At 45.7% G+C, this 17,564-nt stretch overlaps 1 protein-coding gene across 1 annotated transcript; it reads left to right on the top strand.

The window, feature by feature from the left end:
* The first annotated feature begins 228 nt into the window (after positions 1 to 228).
* On the top strand, positions 229 to 17,346 carry LOC101090324 (TIR domain-containing adapter molecule 2). The gene is made up of 3 exons (XM_006927535.3): positions 229 to 391; positions 4,324 to 4,448; positions 14,664 to 17,346. The coding sequence occupies exon 3, from the start codon at positions 14,713 to 14,715 to the stop codon at positions 15,424 to 15,426; it is 714 nt and encodes a 237-aa protein (XP_006927597.1). The 5' UTR covers positions 229 to 391; positions 4,324 to 4,448; positions 14,664 to 14,712; the 3' UTR covers positions 15,427 to 17,346.
* The last annotated feature ends 218 nt before the right edge of the window (positions 17,347 to 17,564 follow it).

The raw sequence follows: 17,564 nt of genomic DNA, 5'->3' as shown, positions 1-17,564 counted from the left end.
GTGTCCGGATCTGTGCTGACAATTCAGAGCCTGGAGCCGGCTTCGGTGTTTCCCTCTCTCTCTGCCCGTCTCCTGCTTGTTCTCTCTCTCTCTTTAAATAAAACGTTAAAAAAAATAAATGTAGTGTGTCCAAACAGAATTGGTAATACCGCACCCACCCAGCCCTCCCTTTAGTTTTTCCCTCATTTACCTTCCTCATCACGGTAAATGTTACTGTCTTTCATCTAGGCTAAAACTCTAGGAATCGTCCTGGACTCATCCTTTTAGTTCTGACCCAACATCCAAGCATCCAGCACATTCTGTCAACTCTACCTTGAAAAGATATCTCAAGTCTGACCATGTATCCCGCCCTCTCTAACAAAAACTACAGTGCCTTCTTGCTTAGATAACTGTAAGTCTCTGATTTGGTCTTCCTGGTTCTGCCCTGGCTCCCCTACAGCCTTTCTCCCAACAGCAGTGATTACAGAAAACCAAAAAACATGTAATCAGAACTTTCACTTCCCTTCAAAACCTGGTAGCTTCTCATCAAAAGCAGAAAAACCGAACTCTTATGATGGCTTCAGCGCCCTATGTGATCTAACCTCTCTCTCTCACCGTTTCCCTCTCACCTTTTCCCTTGCTGATCTCTCTCACCTTTTCCCTTGCTTACTCCGCTAGTGACACTGATCACGCTGCTGTTTTTGCCTGTGGTCGGCCTTGGCTTGACCCTCACAAGCTGTTGCACCTTCACCTTCTCTTGCCTCCCTGTTGAAATACTGTCCCAGGGGTTACTGCCTTTTTTTTTGCTTTTTGAACAGCCCTTTGCTCCTGACCTTTTGTGTGGGTTGCTGTTGGATACTGAATGTTATTCTCCACAATTCCACAAAGCCTGTGGTGGCTCTTAAATCATTGCTGGTTTCGAGGCTCTCTAATATTAAAAACATACCCCCGTGCTTGCCTTGAGCCTCATTTTGATAAGATGTGCAGTTTGCTGTTTTTACATTCAGCAGTTTTAGAAAACGTTCTTCCTGGTTTGGAGAAGATTTGCCCGTTAAGGCCAGTTCTCATTTTTAAATATAGAAAATGAAAGAAAAATAGTTCGTGTATCAAAAAGAATGTACAGTAATTTTTTTTTTTTTGGAACGTCCCTGGTTATCATTAGGAAACAACAGTCCCTCACTTGGAGAGTTTTTGAATGGTACCAGGAATAGGTAGTTTTAATGGGAAGAAGAAACGTGTGGGAACAGGTTCAGAGAATATTACACAAGTTTTTAAGTTGTGTGGTGAGTAAACCACTATCAGAATGTCAAGATTTTATAGCAACATTCTGTTCTCTTTTTACAATAGGTGGGGATGGGAGTGAAAAATAATATTTTTATCTTTATGAAAAGCTGTTGGGGGATAAAAGACTGTTTATAATGTTTATTTCTCATTTTTATCCCAAGGAACTAGTTCTGTGATGTTATCAGTAACAGGTGTACTTATTACCTTCCCCTCTTTCAAAAGAGAAGGAAAAAAATGTTCCATTTCAGCATTGGGATTTCAGATGCGTGAATAAATACGTACAGTAGACGATGAAATAACATTTTAAAATGAGGGCGTTTGGAATAAGGAACAGGGAGAAGATGAGAGTAGGTGAGTTAAGGAGAAGCCAAGAGTGAAGAGGTTAAAACCAGAACACCTGGGGCACCTGGGTGGCTCAGTCGGTTAAGCATCCAGGTCATGGTCTCAGGGTTCATGAGTTCGAGCCCTGCGTCGGGCTCTGTGCTGACAGCTTGGAGCCTGGAGCCTGCTTTGGATTCTATGTGTCTCTCTCTCTGCTCCTCCCCCGCTCCCATTCTGTCTCTCTCTCTGTCAGTCTGTGTCTCCCATAAATAGACATTAAAAAAAAAAGACTCCCAATGTAAAGAAGTCAAAGAAAAGTACACATGTTCCTCACCTGGCTGGCATAGGTCTGTTCTTTTGTATGATGGAGCCTGATGGAGCTTGGCACCCCCGTGTTGTAGTTCAGGGAATTGCTGTAGTTCGGCCAGTTTTTTCCGGAAAGGGCCAGACAGTAAATATCATAGGCTCTACAGGCCATACGGTTTCTGTTGGGACTACTCAACTCTGCCTCTCTAGCATGCAGTCAGCCAGAGACATCACATCAGTGAATGTGCATGGCTTTCTTTCAATAAAACTTTATTTACAAAAACAGGCGGCCGGTTGTGTTTTGCTGCTTACCTCTGCAGTAGCGCTTGGTCGTGAATGTGGATGTCGTGTCCCTCACAGTTTAGTTGCCCAGAACACAACTTACTCCGGCTGGTTGAAGCAGAAAGGCGTGCATTGGAGGCCGTTACAGGATTTACAGTATTGTTGGGAAAGTTGAAGAACTAGACTGTAGGTTGAGTTTCTAAGAACCCCTCATAGCACCGCTGAGCAGAGCTGGTCTGGTGCAACTGGGCTCTTGCCAAATCAGCTGGCTGCCAGCTCCTGAATCACAGCAGCTCTGCCGGAGCCTTAAGCAGCAAAACAGCCCCCTTGTGCTCCGCCTCTGCCTACTTCCCTCCGACGCGTAAGTGCATCTGATCGGCAGAACTTAAGTTACACCTGGAATCTTACCTTGAAGGGAGTCTAGGAAATACAGCTTTTAGCCCTTGTGGTACAGGAAGTACGGAAGGTCCACTAAAAGGAGGTGGGAGGAAATGTTGGATGCGCGCATCTGCAGAGTCTGCTACGGAACACCCCTCTGGCTGCTTATCATCCACACTCTCTGCTGTGTTTCCACACTTGAGCTTCCAGACAGCACTAGCGAAAGCGGCCCGCTGCCTCCAGTGCAATGCAGCTACCCCCTCATGGAAACAAAAGGGCACTTGCTTTGTCCCCACAGGTTCCGTAAGTCACGACATCTTCTGCAGTGTTCATCACGGACGTTGTGCTGGGACCTAGCAGACTCAGGCGTTGGGTGGCCTCTCTCCTTTCCTAGAGCAGGAGGGGGTAGGTAGACGAGGTCAAGCTGCCCAGTGACCAAGAGGCTATCAGGAAGCTCACACCCCTGTTTTTCATCCTTTGTCTCTCTACTAGCACATTCCCTCTATTTGTAAACGTTCCAAGTTTTCTTTATTGAGAGATCTCATTAGAAATCCCCTCTGGACCCTGGGTTCCCTTGTAACTCCTGGCCCCTCCTCTCCTTCTTGGCCAGGCTTGCCCTCACATCCCATATACTCTTGTCTCCTTTGGTGATGCCACCGTGTGTCTGTAATTGCCCCAGTGGACCTCGAGGTGCTAGATGCTGTGGACACTGACCGGATGGTCCCACTCCTGGCACCATCACATGTCTGATTTTTCCGTTCCTCTGTTGCCATTTTCCCCCCTCCTTTTTTTTTTTTTTAAGTTTATTTATTTTGAAGGAGAGTGCATGCGAATGGGGGAGGGGCAGAGCAAGAATCCCAAGCAGGCTCCGTGCTGTCAGCACAGAGCCCGGTGCGAGGCTCAGTCCCATGAAGCGTGAGATCATGACCTGAACCAGAATCGGGAGTCGGAGGCTTAACCATCCCAGCCAGCCAGGTGGCCCTCCTCCCTCTCCGTTACGGCCCCTCCTCCTCCGGATGCCCCTCCCGGCACTGGTTGTGTCTTCAGCTCTCTGCTCTCCTCTTTCTAGCTGTTCTCAGACGCTCAAGATTTGATCTCCTGAGCCTCCTACACGTGTGAGTGCCTGATGGCCAGCTGCTCTTCCAGGTCCCGGGACAAGCTCCCTGTGTCCCAGACTAGATGAATAGGTCATACCCCACCCTCTCCCCCGCCCTGTTCACGACAGCAAATGGCAGCATGACCCGCCCAGTTCCACAGGGCACCCGCTTTGGGGGCATACCTGGTTCTTTCTCTGTGAGCCCCCGTGACTCCCTGCATATCTTCGCGTCCCCTGTCACTTCCTTAGTACAGGGCTCTGCTCCCTCACCTAGGTTATGGCAGCAGCCTCTCAGCTCATCGTTCTCCCAGTCTAGAGCCTTACACATCCCAGCCTGGTCTCCATACCTGCAGCTGTTTTAACCTGTCCTGCACAAGTCAGATCATGTCTCTCCTACTTACCACCTTCCAAGGGCTCTCTGTCTGCCAACACGATCGCATTCAAAGTCCGGAACAGAATGTATTAGGTAGCTCCCTCATTAATCCTGTGTATTTCCATCCCTACCTCTTGCTGGTACTGCTCCCCCCGCCTCCTCCTACTCAGACTCGAGGCATATAAACACCTAGTGCGAAATGATCCTAATGTACTTGGCTCTGTGTTTTTGCACATGCTGTTCCCCCTGCCTGGTAAGTGTCCACGTCCCTCAGCCTTACTCATGCAAGTGTTGTCCGATGCAGGTGTCCCTCCTGAGCGCTTTCGTAGCACGTGGTGTCTTGGACAAAGCAGCAGTGCAGTGATTGTCTACTTATCGTCTACTCATCCCGGCTTCACATCCCGAAAACCCAGTAGGTCTTGGTACAGAGTAAGTTTTCCACAGTACTTATTTGTTAATACCGATGAAACGTAGTAATTGAATGAGGGAAGATTCTATGCGTATTTTATGCGTATTTGCCACAAGATGGTGCTGTTCAGATAGGGAAAACCTTCAGGGCTGAAGGAGTCAAGCACTAGGGGCCTTAATTTTAAATGTATTACATTTCAGGGGCAGTAATCTCAGTAACAAGCTTTTTCTGGGGTAAATACATGGACACCCTGAAAACTGTATATGTTCTCGTATTTTATCAAATTATTGCTGATCATTATTTCACTTATTGCTGTTTTGGGACCCTCTTCCCAGGTGGTCAAACATGGGGGGGAAAATAGTTACAAACAGAGAGGGAGGGAGGCAAACCGTAAGAGACTCTTAAGTACAGAGAACAAACTGAGGGGGGGTGGGGGGTGGGGGAGAGGGGAATGTGGGTGATGGGCATTGAGGAGGGCACTTGTTGGGATGAGCACTGGGTGTTGTATGTAAATGATGAATCATGGGGATCTACCCCTAAAACCAAGAGCACACTTTACACACTGTATGTTAGCCAGTTTGACAATAAATTATATTTTAAAAATAAATAAAAATAAAAAAGGAAAAAAATGCAAAGATGAACTCCTAACTCTAGGGCAACACACCTTTAAGGAAGGTTATGGTAGGGTTCTCTAGAGAAGAAGGACCGGTAGGTTGTATAGAGGGCGGAGGGTGGGGGGCAGGGTGCATTTATTTTAAGGAATTGGCTTGCATGGTTGTGGGGCTCCAGCGCCTGAAGTCTGCAGCGCTGGAAACCCAGGCAGGAGCTGGTGTTGCATCTTGAGTCCAAGGCTGGAAACTCAGGCACAATTTCTGCGTCGCCCATGGAGGCAGAACTCCTTCTTGGTGGAACCTGAGTCCACATCTTCCTGGACTGAACGATCTCGCGTTGCATCCTGATGAACCGATCGTCAGTTGAACGTCTCCTAAGTCAAAAGTGCATTTAATACACCCCACGTACCGAACATCGCAGCTTAGCACGGCCACCCTCTGCATGCTGAGAACACGTACATCAGCCTACAGTTGTGAAAAATCAACTCACACGAAGCCTGTTTCTTTCTCTTTTTTTCTAATTTTTTTTTAATGTTTATCTTTATTTTTGACACAGAGAGAGATAGAGCATGAGCGGGGGAGAGGCAGACAGAGAGGGAGACACAGAATCAGAAGCAGGCTCCAGGCTCTGAGCTGTCAGCACAGAGTCTGACGCGGGGCTCGAACTCACAAACTGTGAGATCGTGACATGAGCTGAAGTCAGATGCTCACCCGACTGAGCCACTTAGGCACCCCTCTTTTTTTGTTGTTGTTTTTAATTTCTTTTTTAAGTTTATGCATTTATTTTGAGAGAGAGAGCACCTGCAAGCGGGGAAGGGGCAGGGAGACAGAGAATCCCAAGCAGGCTCTGCCTTGTCAGCGCAGAGCCCGATGCGGAGCTCGAACTCAGGAACCGCGAGATCGTGACCTGAGCCAATATCAAGATTCTTAACTGGCATTGGAGGCCACCCCCGCCTCGCCTACATGGGTCTTCCCTCATTTTTTTCCCTCCTTCCCTCCGGCATCACCAAACTGTACCTCCGCTAGCTCGCTCTCTGGAGCAGTCATCTTTGTAGCAAATCCTCTTAGGGCTCCAGGCCCCCTCCCCCCAGCTCTTACTCCCTTTTCTCCTTTATGGCAGAACTCTTCCACGTCACGCTCTATACTCAGCCTCGAACTTCTTTTCTTTTGTTTTCAACCCTGTCCGGTGAGGCTTCCCCTCCCTCATGTTTGACACAAGCCCACCGAAGCCACTGTTACCGAATCAGTAGGTCCTGCATCCGTGGCTCCTCCGGCAGCCTGTCCCATCTTGCCTTTGGAAGCTCTGGAAGACAGCTGCACGCTGTCTTTCCTTGAACCGCTTCCTCCCCTTAGCTTCTGAGTTAGCGCCACACTCTCCTAGGACTCCTCTGGCCTTCCTAAATGCTCACTTTCTGTCTTTGCTGGTCCTTTCTGTTCTTGACCTTACACTGTTGGAGTGCCCTAGGGCTCGGCCCTTGGACCGTTTCCTTTTTCTATCTCTACTCCTTCCCTTAACCATCTCCTACAGTCTTTAGGTTTTGTTTTTTTTTTAATTTTTTTTAACGTTTATTTATTATGGAGAGACAGAGCATGAGCGGGGGAGGGGCAGAGAGAGAGAGGGAAGCACAGAATCTGAAGCAGGCTCCAGGCTCCCAGCTGTCAGCACAGCATCACCCAAGGCTCAAACACATGAACCAAGAGATCATGACCTGAGCCGAAGTCAGATGCTTAACTGACTCAGCCACCCAGGCGCCTCCCTTCCATTCTTTTCAATGTTTAATTATTTTTTTAGAGAAAGAGACAGAGCACAAGTGGGGGAGGCAGACAGAGAGGGAGACACAGAATCCGAAGCAGGCTCCAGGCTCCACGCTGTCAGCACAGAGCCCAACACGGGGCTCGAACTCACAAACCGAGAGATCCTGACCTGAGCTGAAGTCGGATGCTTAACCGACAGAGCCACCCAGGTGCCCCTACAGTCTTTAGGTTTTAAAAACAGTCTGTATACGTTGGGGCGCCTGGCTGGCTCCGTCGGTTAAGCGTCCAGCTTGATTTCATCCCAGGTCATGATCTCATGGTTTGTGAGTTCAAGCCCCACATCGGGCTCTGCACTGACAGTGTGGAGCCTGCTTGGGATTCTCTCTCCCCCTCTCCCCGCCCCTCCCCAGCTTGTGCTCTCTGTGTCTCTCTCAAATAAATAAATGTACAAACTTCAGATATAGTCAATACACTGATAAAAGCCAAATACACAACTCCTGGCTGGGCCTGTCCCCCAAACTCCTAACTCTGTATTCTCTGCCCACTCAGCATCGTGAGCAAACCCTGCCAGTTCTGCAAAATATACCCCAGATCCAGCACCTGCCCACCACTTCCACTCTGCGCTGGTCCCAGCCACCACCGTTTTCCTCCTGGGTCCTGCAACAGCTTCTGAACAAGTGGTCTTGCTTCTCTCTGTTCTGTTCTCAGAGCAGCAGAGCCGCCCTACAAACACCAAAGTCCGGCCGTGGCATCCCTCTGCTCAAAACCCTCCTCTGACATCCTCTCCCCATTATCTCCTCCTTCTCTACGCTGCACTCTCGAGCCCCACTGTACCCCACCTGCCGTTGCTCATCAGTCATTAGGCACCCTCTGGCCTCAGGGCCAGGATGCTCTTCCTCCACGTACCTGCATGGCTTACTTCCCTCACCGATGTCTTTATTTATTTATTATTATTTTTAAAATATTTATTTATTTATTTTGAGAAAGAGAGCACACACGCATGAGGTGGAGGGACAGAGAGAGAGGGAGACACAGAATCGGAAGCAGGCTCCAGGCTCCGAGCTGTCAGCACAGAGCCTGACGCGGGGCTCGAACTCACAGACTGTGAGATCATGACCTGAGCCGAAGTCGGAGGCTCAACCGACTGAGCCACCCAGGCGCCCCTGTTTGTATTGTTTAGATTCTGCCTCAGCGTATCCTCAAATTATAAATCCTTACTCCACGGTCGTGAGAGGATGGACCCAAGTCTAGTGAGAGGGCAGCCTGACTTGTAACTCATAACTATCTAGAACAGAGCTGTATAAGTACTGTGGATTTTTGAAAACAGAGGGCAAAGCATTTCTCAAGAATGCCATGTGGGACAAGGACTAAATACTATAGGGAAGAGAAGTGTCAAAGCTCCCTCTCCCCTAAGCAGGTCAGAAAGGAATGTTCTCTGTCTCTATAGATCAATTTGAATTCTCTCGATTTTGATATAAATGGAATAAAAATCTGTACTTGTGTTTGGTCTGGCTTCCTTCATACAACATAATTAGTCTGGGATTCATCCACATCCGTGCGTTTATCAGTAGTTCTTCCCTACATGTTGCTGACTGGTATTCTGTGATAATGGGCATGAAACAATTTTTTCTCCATTCCCCTCTTGGTGGACATTTTTCACATCCTCCTTATTTCTGTAAACTGGTAATTATATCCAAAGACTTGGCTAGAGTCGGGCTAAACGTTTTTGGCAAGACTGCTTCATGCATTATGCTGTGTACATCATATGGAATTACACTGGAAGGCACATAATGTCTGATTGGGCTCAGTAAGGCTGAGCGTTTGATTGAGGCTGGTGAATCTGTTACATCTTTGAATTTTGTGTTGACATTCATCGAATTTTCTATTTCAGATGCATTGGTTTTCATTCCATTTGCTTTTTTTTTTTTTCTTTTTCAAATCTCCATAGCTATATCTTTTTTCCTATTGCTTTACTGTCAATGGTCTTTTTTCCATTCTGCATTCTTGGATTTTTTTTTCTTCACACCTTTCCACCACGTTTAACTGATTTGGTTTTGATCCTGTTTATTCCATTTGCCGCCTTTTTTCTGTTTTTTTGTAATGGTGTCAGACCCTTGATTTGTCTGCAGTCTCTCTTTTCAGGGAATTCTGTTCTCTCAGCTTTGATACTTTTGTTTCATTGGTTACCCTTCTCTTTAGCATCTCCTGAGGCAGCACTATTCAGAACGCTGGTCTGGTAATAGAAGAAGCAGGCACTGAAGGTAAACCGTGTGGCTCTCTGCATTGAAAATGTCTTGCTATGAAAAAATGTTAGCTGAACCGAAAAGCATACCTACCTGATGTGGTTGATTTACATCCTGGCACGGTGTCCCCATCTTGAGGTGGACTGGCACCAGACATTTCAGAGACGGCCAGCTTGTCCATGGACTGCTCTTGGAGTAGCCCTGCCCCAGAGCGTAAGCACTGGTTGTGTAAATGAAATGTTCCTTCAGCTTCTTTGTTATGTATGTCATAACCATAATGGCCACTAACACGTAAGGAGTGCTGTGCTCAGCCATTGTGATCTTCATAGAAACCCAAAAGGTGGGTTCTGTGATTATCACCACTCTGCACATGATGAAATTAAAGCACAGAGTTATCAAGTAACTTGTACTAAAGTCACATGGCTTTTTTTATAGCAGGGTGTTGGGATTTACATTTAGGCAGATTCAAGAGCACATAGTCTTTTTTTTTTTTTTTAGTTTATTTATTTTGAGAGAGAGACAGGAGGGGGGAGGGGCAGAGAGAGAGGGAGGGAGAGAGAGAGAATCTCAAGCAGGCTCCACACTGTCAGTGCAGAGCCTGATGCAGGGCTTGAACCCATGAACCATGCGATCATGACTTGAGCCAAAATTGGATGCTTAACCAACTGAGCCACCTAGGCGCCCATCCAGAGCACCTCGTCTTCATGAAAATGGAATTTTTTGCCTTTTAATGTTTATTTATTTTTGAGAGAGAGACAGAGCGTGAGAGGCGGAAGGGCAGAGAGAAAAGGAGTCACAGAATCCGAAGCAGGCTCCAGGCTCTGAGCTGTCAGCACAGAGCCCGATGTGGGGCTCGAACTCACGGACTGTGAGGTCATGACCTGAGCTGAAGTCAGAGGCTTAACCGACCGAGCCACCCAGGCGCCCTGGAATTTTCTGTCTTTTGCCTGCTGTCTTTATATTCTTTTTCACTTTCTGTAGATCTGTATGCCTACTTGCCAAGAAAGCATATTCGTCATTTTGCCCTTTTCACTGTACTCCTGTTTAATGTGGAGGATCCTTTTGGGACCCTCTTTTGCTGGGTACGAGGTGGGTATACTCTGGACCCTCCTTCCTTCTTATCTAGGACCCCCTGATCTCCCCTTCAGAACCTCAGCTTCCCTTCCATTCTGAAGGGTTGAGTTTTTCCACGTAATTGTTGCCCTGAGGGGATGTAATGAGCCCAGTTGGGCTGTTGTCAATGGTAACTGTAGCTTTGATCTTGGATCTTTCATGGGACTAGGGGTGGGGGTAGGGATGTTATTCTATCAGGTTAAAAGCAGACACACAGAAGTTTCCATCTTAGAGTAATTCGGCCAAACTTATTCTTATTACAAATGCATTTGTCCTTTGACAGAGAAATCCCATTTGGGGAAATGATTCTGCAGATGAACTTGCACACATTATGAAATGACTTTTATTCAGAGCTGTTCTCTGCAGCATTGTCCATAATAGGAGCCAACTGGAAACAACTCGCATATCCAAGAACAGAGAACGATTATGGTATATACATGTGGTCAAAAATTTTGTTGTAAACAAGAGTGAGAAATTATGTGCTACGTGTCTCTGCTGCTGTTTTTCAGTGTGTGTGTGTGTGTGTGTGTGTGTGTGTGTTATATACATACATATGCATAAGTGATGACACTTTTTTGTGAAAAGGAAAGAAAAAAAGGATATATATTCATAGAGAAATAATGTGGGAATGCAAACTGGTGCAGCCACTCTGGAAAACAGGATGGAGGTTCCTCAAAAAACTAAAAATAGAACTACTCTACGACCCAGCAATTGCACTAGTAGGTATTTATCCAAGGGATACAGGTATGCTGTTTCGAAGGGACACGTGCACCCCCATGTTTAGAGCAGCACTATCCACAATAGCCAAAGTATGGAAAGAGCCCAAATGTTCATCGATGGATGAATGGATAAAGAAGATGTGGTATATACATGCAATGGAGTATTACTTGGCAATCAAAAAGAAGGAGATCTTGCCATTTGCAACTACGTGACTGGAACTGGAGGGTATGATGCTAAGTGAAATTAGTCAGAGAAAGACAAAAATCATATGACTTCACTCAGATGAGGACTTTAAGAGACAAAACAGATGAACATAAAGGGAAGGGAAACAAAAATAATCTAAAAACAGGGAGGGGGACAAAACAGAAGAGACTCATAAATATGAAGAACAAACTGAGGGTTACTGGAAGGGTTGTGGGGGGGGGGTGGGCTAACTGGGTAAGGGGTACAAAGGAATCTACTCCTGAAATCATTGTTGCAGTATATGCTAACTAACTTGGGTGTAAATTTTAAAAAGTAAAAAACAACAACAACAACAACAATAACAACAAAGAAACAATGGAAGGGTACCGGAGAAACTAATAAAAGTGGTCACCAGTAGGAGGCCATGGGGGGAACAGGATGGATGGGGAAGATAAGGATGAAAGTGAGACTTTTCACTATAAAAACGTCCTCAGAGTCGTCATGTATTTCAGCTACTACCTTTTCTTTAAAAAAGCACAAGTGAAAAAAATGTACACACGGGCATTTTTATTCCTGTGACCGGTGATTTCGTGTGCTTCTCCCCCACGGCTGCCTTCATTCGCCTTCCGTTTCACTGAGGGGAGGAAAATGTTTTCACCCTGTATCTGTCTGTAGCCGATGGGAAGGGGACCTACAAAGGCTTCCCCGGGTTCTTTACCCCACACCTGCCTTGTGTTGTGGGAAGGCCCTCTTATAGGTGGAGTTTGTTGGCTTGGCAAGAGCACAGTCGTGTTCCATCCTTCTTCCTTGAGAACCACAGTCCTGGATGGAGACCATTTGCCTGTCTAGGAATCACTGGGTGGTAGGAAAGGTAGATCTCCCATCTCTCCTCCTGGGCTTTCTCCTTACACCCACCCTCCAGATTAGAAGGTCCCAGTGAAGTTTTCCAGACAGTGTCCCTCGCTTTCTTCTCTCTGGGCTGCTTAGGGTGGGGCTGGGTAGGAGGGCTTGGATGTTGAAACAGCGCCATCATAGATTTCTGGAGGCTTTCCTCTTTTCTGCTGACCGATGTTTAAGAAAACTAAGATACAAAGTCACAGTTCTTGTGTTACTTACTTTTGTTTATGCCAAGAGATTTTTTTGACTCTGGCTTGGCATACCATTTTACCCTAGTTATTTTAGAAGCATTTTATGAATATCTCTTCTGTTCCTCCAAGTGCACTTCTCTGCAGCCACTAGTGATTAAGATAACGGTGTTAAGTTGGTTTCACAAACTTATCTCAGTGAACATAAGTGAAGCTCACTTTGACACCATAAGTAGATTCTTCTAAATGGTTAACAGTTTTTTGAAATTGTAGTGTAATGGGGCACCTGGGTGGCAGTTAAGCATCTGACTCTTGGTTTCGGTCAGGTCGTGATCTCACAGTTCTTGAGTTCAAGCCCCGTGTCTGGCTGTGTGCTGACAGTGCAGACCCTCCTTGGGATTCTCTCTCTCCCTCTCCCTCTGCCCCTCCCGAGAGCTTGATCTCTCTCTGAATGAAATTGCAGTGTAGTTAACCTACAGTCTTGTGTCAGTTTCAGTCAGTTTCAGACTGTATTGATGATATATATACTCAATATAGCAATTCAACAATTATGTACATCACTCAACAATTTTTTTTTTTATACAGGAGAAGCTTTTTGCTGCAACTTTGCAGGGAAACACCTTTTGTTTTTCATTACACAACAACAAAGTCAGCAGTTAATTCTAACCAGCGAAGAGATTCCCAATTCATGTGGTTTTGCTATTTGGGATGGATGCGTGTAGCGTTTTGGAGTTATGCCGTGGAGTACCTCTTGGTAGCTGCCATAACATACTGCCGAGTAGAAGCTAAAGGGTAGACAAAATAAAGGAGAAGCTGTAGCTCGCAATTCCCTCAATTCCCTCACTATTCAGAGACAGTAGCAAACCCTTTCTCTCTTTAAGTACATGAAAAATTTTTCTGTTTTCCCTTATCTTTTCTTCCCAGAACAGTTTTCCACCATTTTTGCTGAATGTTTTTTTTTCTAAACCTAAATTATCTTGGTATATGTTATTTATGTCATTATTATTATAAACGTAATTGCTTTCTTGATTTGAACTCTGGTCTTTGTTCATGAACAATACATTGAAAAGCTTTGGAATAGAGGGGCACCTGGGTGGCTCACTCGGTTAAGCGGCCGACTCTTGATTTCGTCTCAGGTCACGATCTCATGGTTGCTGAGATCAAGCCCCACGTCAGGCTCTGTGCTGACAGTACAGAGCCTGCTTGGGTTGGTCTCTCTCTCTCAAAATAAATACACTTAAAAATATGTATTATTTTTTTTTAACGTTTATTTATTTTTGAGACAGAGAGAGACAGAGCATGAACAGGGGAGGGGCAGAGAGAGAGGGAGACACAGAATCTGAAACAGGCTCCAGGCTCTGAGCAGCCAGCACAGAGCCTGACGCGGGGCTCGAACTCACGGACTGTGAGATCATGACCTGAGCCGAAGTTGGACGCTTCACTGACTGAGCCACCCAGGCACCCCTAAAAATATATATTAAAAAAACCTCTGTAATAGAGCCTCTGGGCCCCTATTTGAAAATATGGAACCTCTATTTATCTGTTGTAAATTTTCTATCTTTTGATAAAAGAATCCTTGAAACTGCCTGTTTGGGAGTCCTGTTCACCACATTGCCAATGTTATCGGAAGATTTGTTTAAACTAGACTCACGTGAAGTACTTTTCTTTTCACAGCTGATCTAATTCTTCCACTCTGAATTTAGAATTTTTAAAACAACAGAATGAGGATGAGACTGTAATGATTCTTTGTTGATTTCACTGGAGAAAATCACTAGGCTTTGTTTCCATATCCCACGCCAAACTGAGATGTTAATTTTTCCCTAGATGAACACTGAGTTTTCAAAGTATTCCCAGGATTAGCTAGAAAAAGGTATTCCTTACTTTTCACAACCTTACTGCAATTTCCCCGCCGGCCCCAACACCAATGCCTGACCCCAGACAGAAAAGTTCCCAGCCGGTGAACCTTAGCCATCACTTCATTTGACGTTTCAGATCTTCTCTTTGTGCCGAGTTAGAGCTGCTGGCTAGTGATCTTTGGGAAATTTGTGTTCTGTTTTGTATTTGTATTTGATGCAAAAATAAGCTTTATATTTAATATTTGAGTATTCTGTTGCTTTCCACTTCTCTGTTTCTAGTTTACACAGTAAGTGGATAATGAAGAAGTTGGATTTAAACTCCATATGGGTAGAGTGGTATGGTACCATCTCAGTAAAACACCAAAGCCATTGACTTTATTCTGGAGGTTTACAGTGCGAACGTAAAACCGTTTAAGATTTCCAAATGTCTCCTGTTACATAAACTGACTATTGAACTTGCCCTTGGCTTAACCTGTGGCGGCCCTCGTGACGCTCATCAAAGACAGGGGGTCTCCTTGCCCCAAGAGCTGTTTGGCATTTCTTTCTCAGGGTCCACGTGTTGTGGTCTTTTTCAGGTTTTCTGGTAGAATGAAGAACATAGTTTCCATTTTTTGTGTTTTGATCACCTTTACAACCTTTCATCTGCTTTGTTGTTTCTTCTCTCTTTAGATGAAAAGAGATGTTGAGGAAGAAGTGAAGCCCTCCTCTCCTGACCTGGATGTTGATAATGGGTGTCGGGAAGTCTAAAATAGACCCCTGCCCTCTCTCTCTGCCCTGGGGTAAAAGTCCCAGTGTGGATATGAGTCAGAGACCTCATGAGGCAGATTCCAAGAAATCCGACGACATCTCCCTGCGTGACATTGCCGAGCATAGCCACGGTGCCCTGACACCCTCTGGAGAGCAGGAGGGCACTGAGGCCACAGAAGAGGTGCCCGAAGAGGATGAAGAGGAGGTGTTCCTCAAGTTTGTGATACTGCACGCAGAAGATGACACAGATGAGGCCCTCAGAGTCCAGAATCTGCTACAAAATGACTTTGGCATCAAACCCGGAATAATCTTCGCCGAGATGCCGTGCGGCAGACAGCACCTGCAGAACCTAGACGACGCCGTAAATGGGTCTGCCTGGACCATCTTACTGTTGACCGAAAACTTTTTAAGAGACACCTGGTGTAAATTCCAGTTCTACACGTCCCTCATGAACTCCGTGAACAGGCAGCACAAGTACAACTCCGTCATACCCCTGCGGCCCCTGAATAATCCCCTGCCCCGAGAAAGGACTCCCTTTGCTCTGCGAACCATCAATGCCCTAGAGGAAGAAAGCCGTGGCTTTCCTACACAAGTGGAAAGGATTTTCCAGGAGTCTGTGTATAAGATACAACAATCTATATGGAAAGAGACCAGAACTACCCTGCAGAGGCAATCGATCGCCTGAGATGGAGCTCCCCACCCACGGCTGGCTCTTGTTTTCTAGAGCAAATGATTCGCCTTCCCTTGAGAAAGCACATTCCTGGCAAGAACGTAAATAAAAGAGAACCTGGCTCTTCCAGAAACCTAGGAGCACCAAGAAAGCCAAGTTTCTGCGGGACCCTGCGCAGACTTGAGGTCCTTTGCGATGTTGTTTTGATAAACCAGAGATCATCAGTTTTAAGAACATTCCCGTCGAGGTTCTCCTAGTTCATGAACATCACAGAGGATTATCCTTAATTCACATTCCTTGCAGCAACCCTTGAACCCAAACTTACAGGGTAGACACTGTAAAAATATGGTAACGCCTGCATTTTGTTCTCCAAGGACACGCAGAAGAAGACGTCCCCGGGAGATGTGAGCACCCTCACTCTTGAGGCACGTCTCAGAAATGTTGCAGCCCAGCCTTACTGGTATCGCCACCCAGAAGGATAGAGAGCCCCTCGAGAACATTTAGAATGTTGAGTGGTGATAAATAGGAAATTAAAAGCAGATATGAGAACGGTGGGGCTTTTTAAAAGAATCCAATCGAATGTATTTTTTCTTTCTGCTGGAATTTGTGGATTTGGACACAGTGCCTACCACTGACTAGTAACGCCATTCGATGGCATCCTGGTTGGGGACTCCAGGGAGCCGTGTCTCCATGTCCCCTGGAGTGTCTTCTGCCAGATGTTCTCCTTAATCTCTCTTAAGGCAGCCTTTAAAAATTCCTGTTGGGGAGCCTGGGTGGCTCAGTCGGTTGAACGTCCGACTTCGGCTCAGGTCATGATCTCATGGTTTGTGGGTTGAGCCCCGTGTGCTGACAGCACAGAGCCTACTTCGGATACGCTGTCTGTCTGTCTCTCTCTCTCTGCCCTTCCCCTGCTCGTGCTGTCTCTCTCTCAAAAATAAATAAACATGAAAAATAATTAAAAAAGAAATTCCTATCACAGTGCTCTACGCAGGAAATATTTCTCAGCTGGGTGTTCAGAGTAGCCATCTGAACAAGAGCCATCGGGTACAGACTGGGGACAGGGTGGAGTGCGAATCACGTCATGTCGTAACGGGGAAGGCACCCCACCTGATTCTAGTCCAGTCTCTGCCACTGAGGCCGAATGTGACCTTACCCTCCTTTATCTGTGAAATGAAAGCGTTGAATTGATGGCTCTCTAAAGGCCTTTGTCCTCTCCCAGAATGTGAACAACTAGGAACCAGAAAAGCGAACAAGCAAAAAAACCCAAAAAACAAAAAACCAACAACACAATTTTGTAATGCGATGTGCAATAATTTGCAGGAGGCTTTAGATACACTTACAGTGAAAGGCTATTCTGATGTGTTGACAGCATAATTGATTTCTAATGCTATCTGTTAACACTTTTATGGTCGCCAAAGAATGACAATCCACGCTTGCTCAGATTCTTTTAAAATACATTTTTTATGGGGACCGTTGAGCAAAGACATTCTGCTCGATTTTTCTTTCTCCTTATCCTCACTTCCCTGTATCTCTTATGAGTACAAGGGGTCTGCCCACATCTTTCTGTTTCCACCTCTTCGTAGCCATGACTGAATGTTCCATGAGGAGCTTTTCCCATAATTCTGCAAGGAAGTCAAACCTGCTTTGCTAGTACTTATTGAGGAAGAGATTGTCTTCATTGCACGGTGCTGTTTTCTTTACTTGAGGCCCCTTTCTTTCATAGTAGCTTGCTTACTCACTTTTTCAGTTTAATTATATATATATATATATGTATATATATATATATATATATATGGATTTTTAACCATGCAGCCTCGTGTATCACCAATTTCATCCACTAAAAAAACCATTAACCACCCACCCTTCATGCTTATTACCAAAGTTGGAGCTCCTGATGCTGGATGGCGTTTTTTAAATAAATGCTTTTATTTTTTACCCATGACTACACTTGATTATTTCCAACTCCAGGGAGGATTGTGGAAAAGTGTTTTGAAGAGAGCCATCAATCTGTGCTCCTCCTCAGAGCACCAGGTACCATGTCTCATTCAGTTTGGAGTTACATATATTTTTTATGGTGAAGGAGAATGTTAAGTACTGAATAACTGTTGAAATTAACAGCTGTAAAAAGAATTACTGGGCACCTGGCTGGCTCA

This window comes from Felis catus, chromosome A1, assembly GCF_018350175.1.
Source record: "Felis catus isolate Fca126 chromosome A1, F.catus_Fca126_mat1.0, whole genome shotgun sequence".
In the NCBI taxonomy this organism is placed as follows: domain Eukaryota; kingdom Metazoa; phylum Chordata; class Mammalia; order Carnivora; family Felidae; genus Felis; species Felis catus.
The sequence above is the reverse complement of the archived record's forward strand: the minus strand, read 5'-3'. Positions and strand labels throughout refer to the sequence as shown.

Coding starts and splice junctions, on each gene's coding strand:
- LOC101090324 (XM_006927535.3), top strand. CDS start 14,713: ATGTTGATAATGGGTGTCGGGAAGTCTAAAATAGACCCCTGCCCTCTC.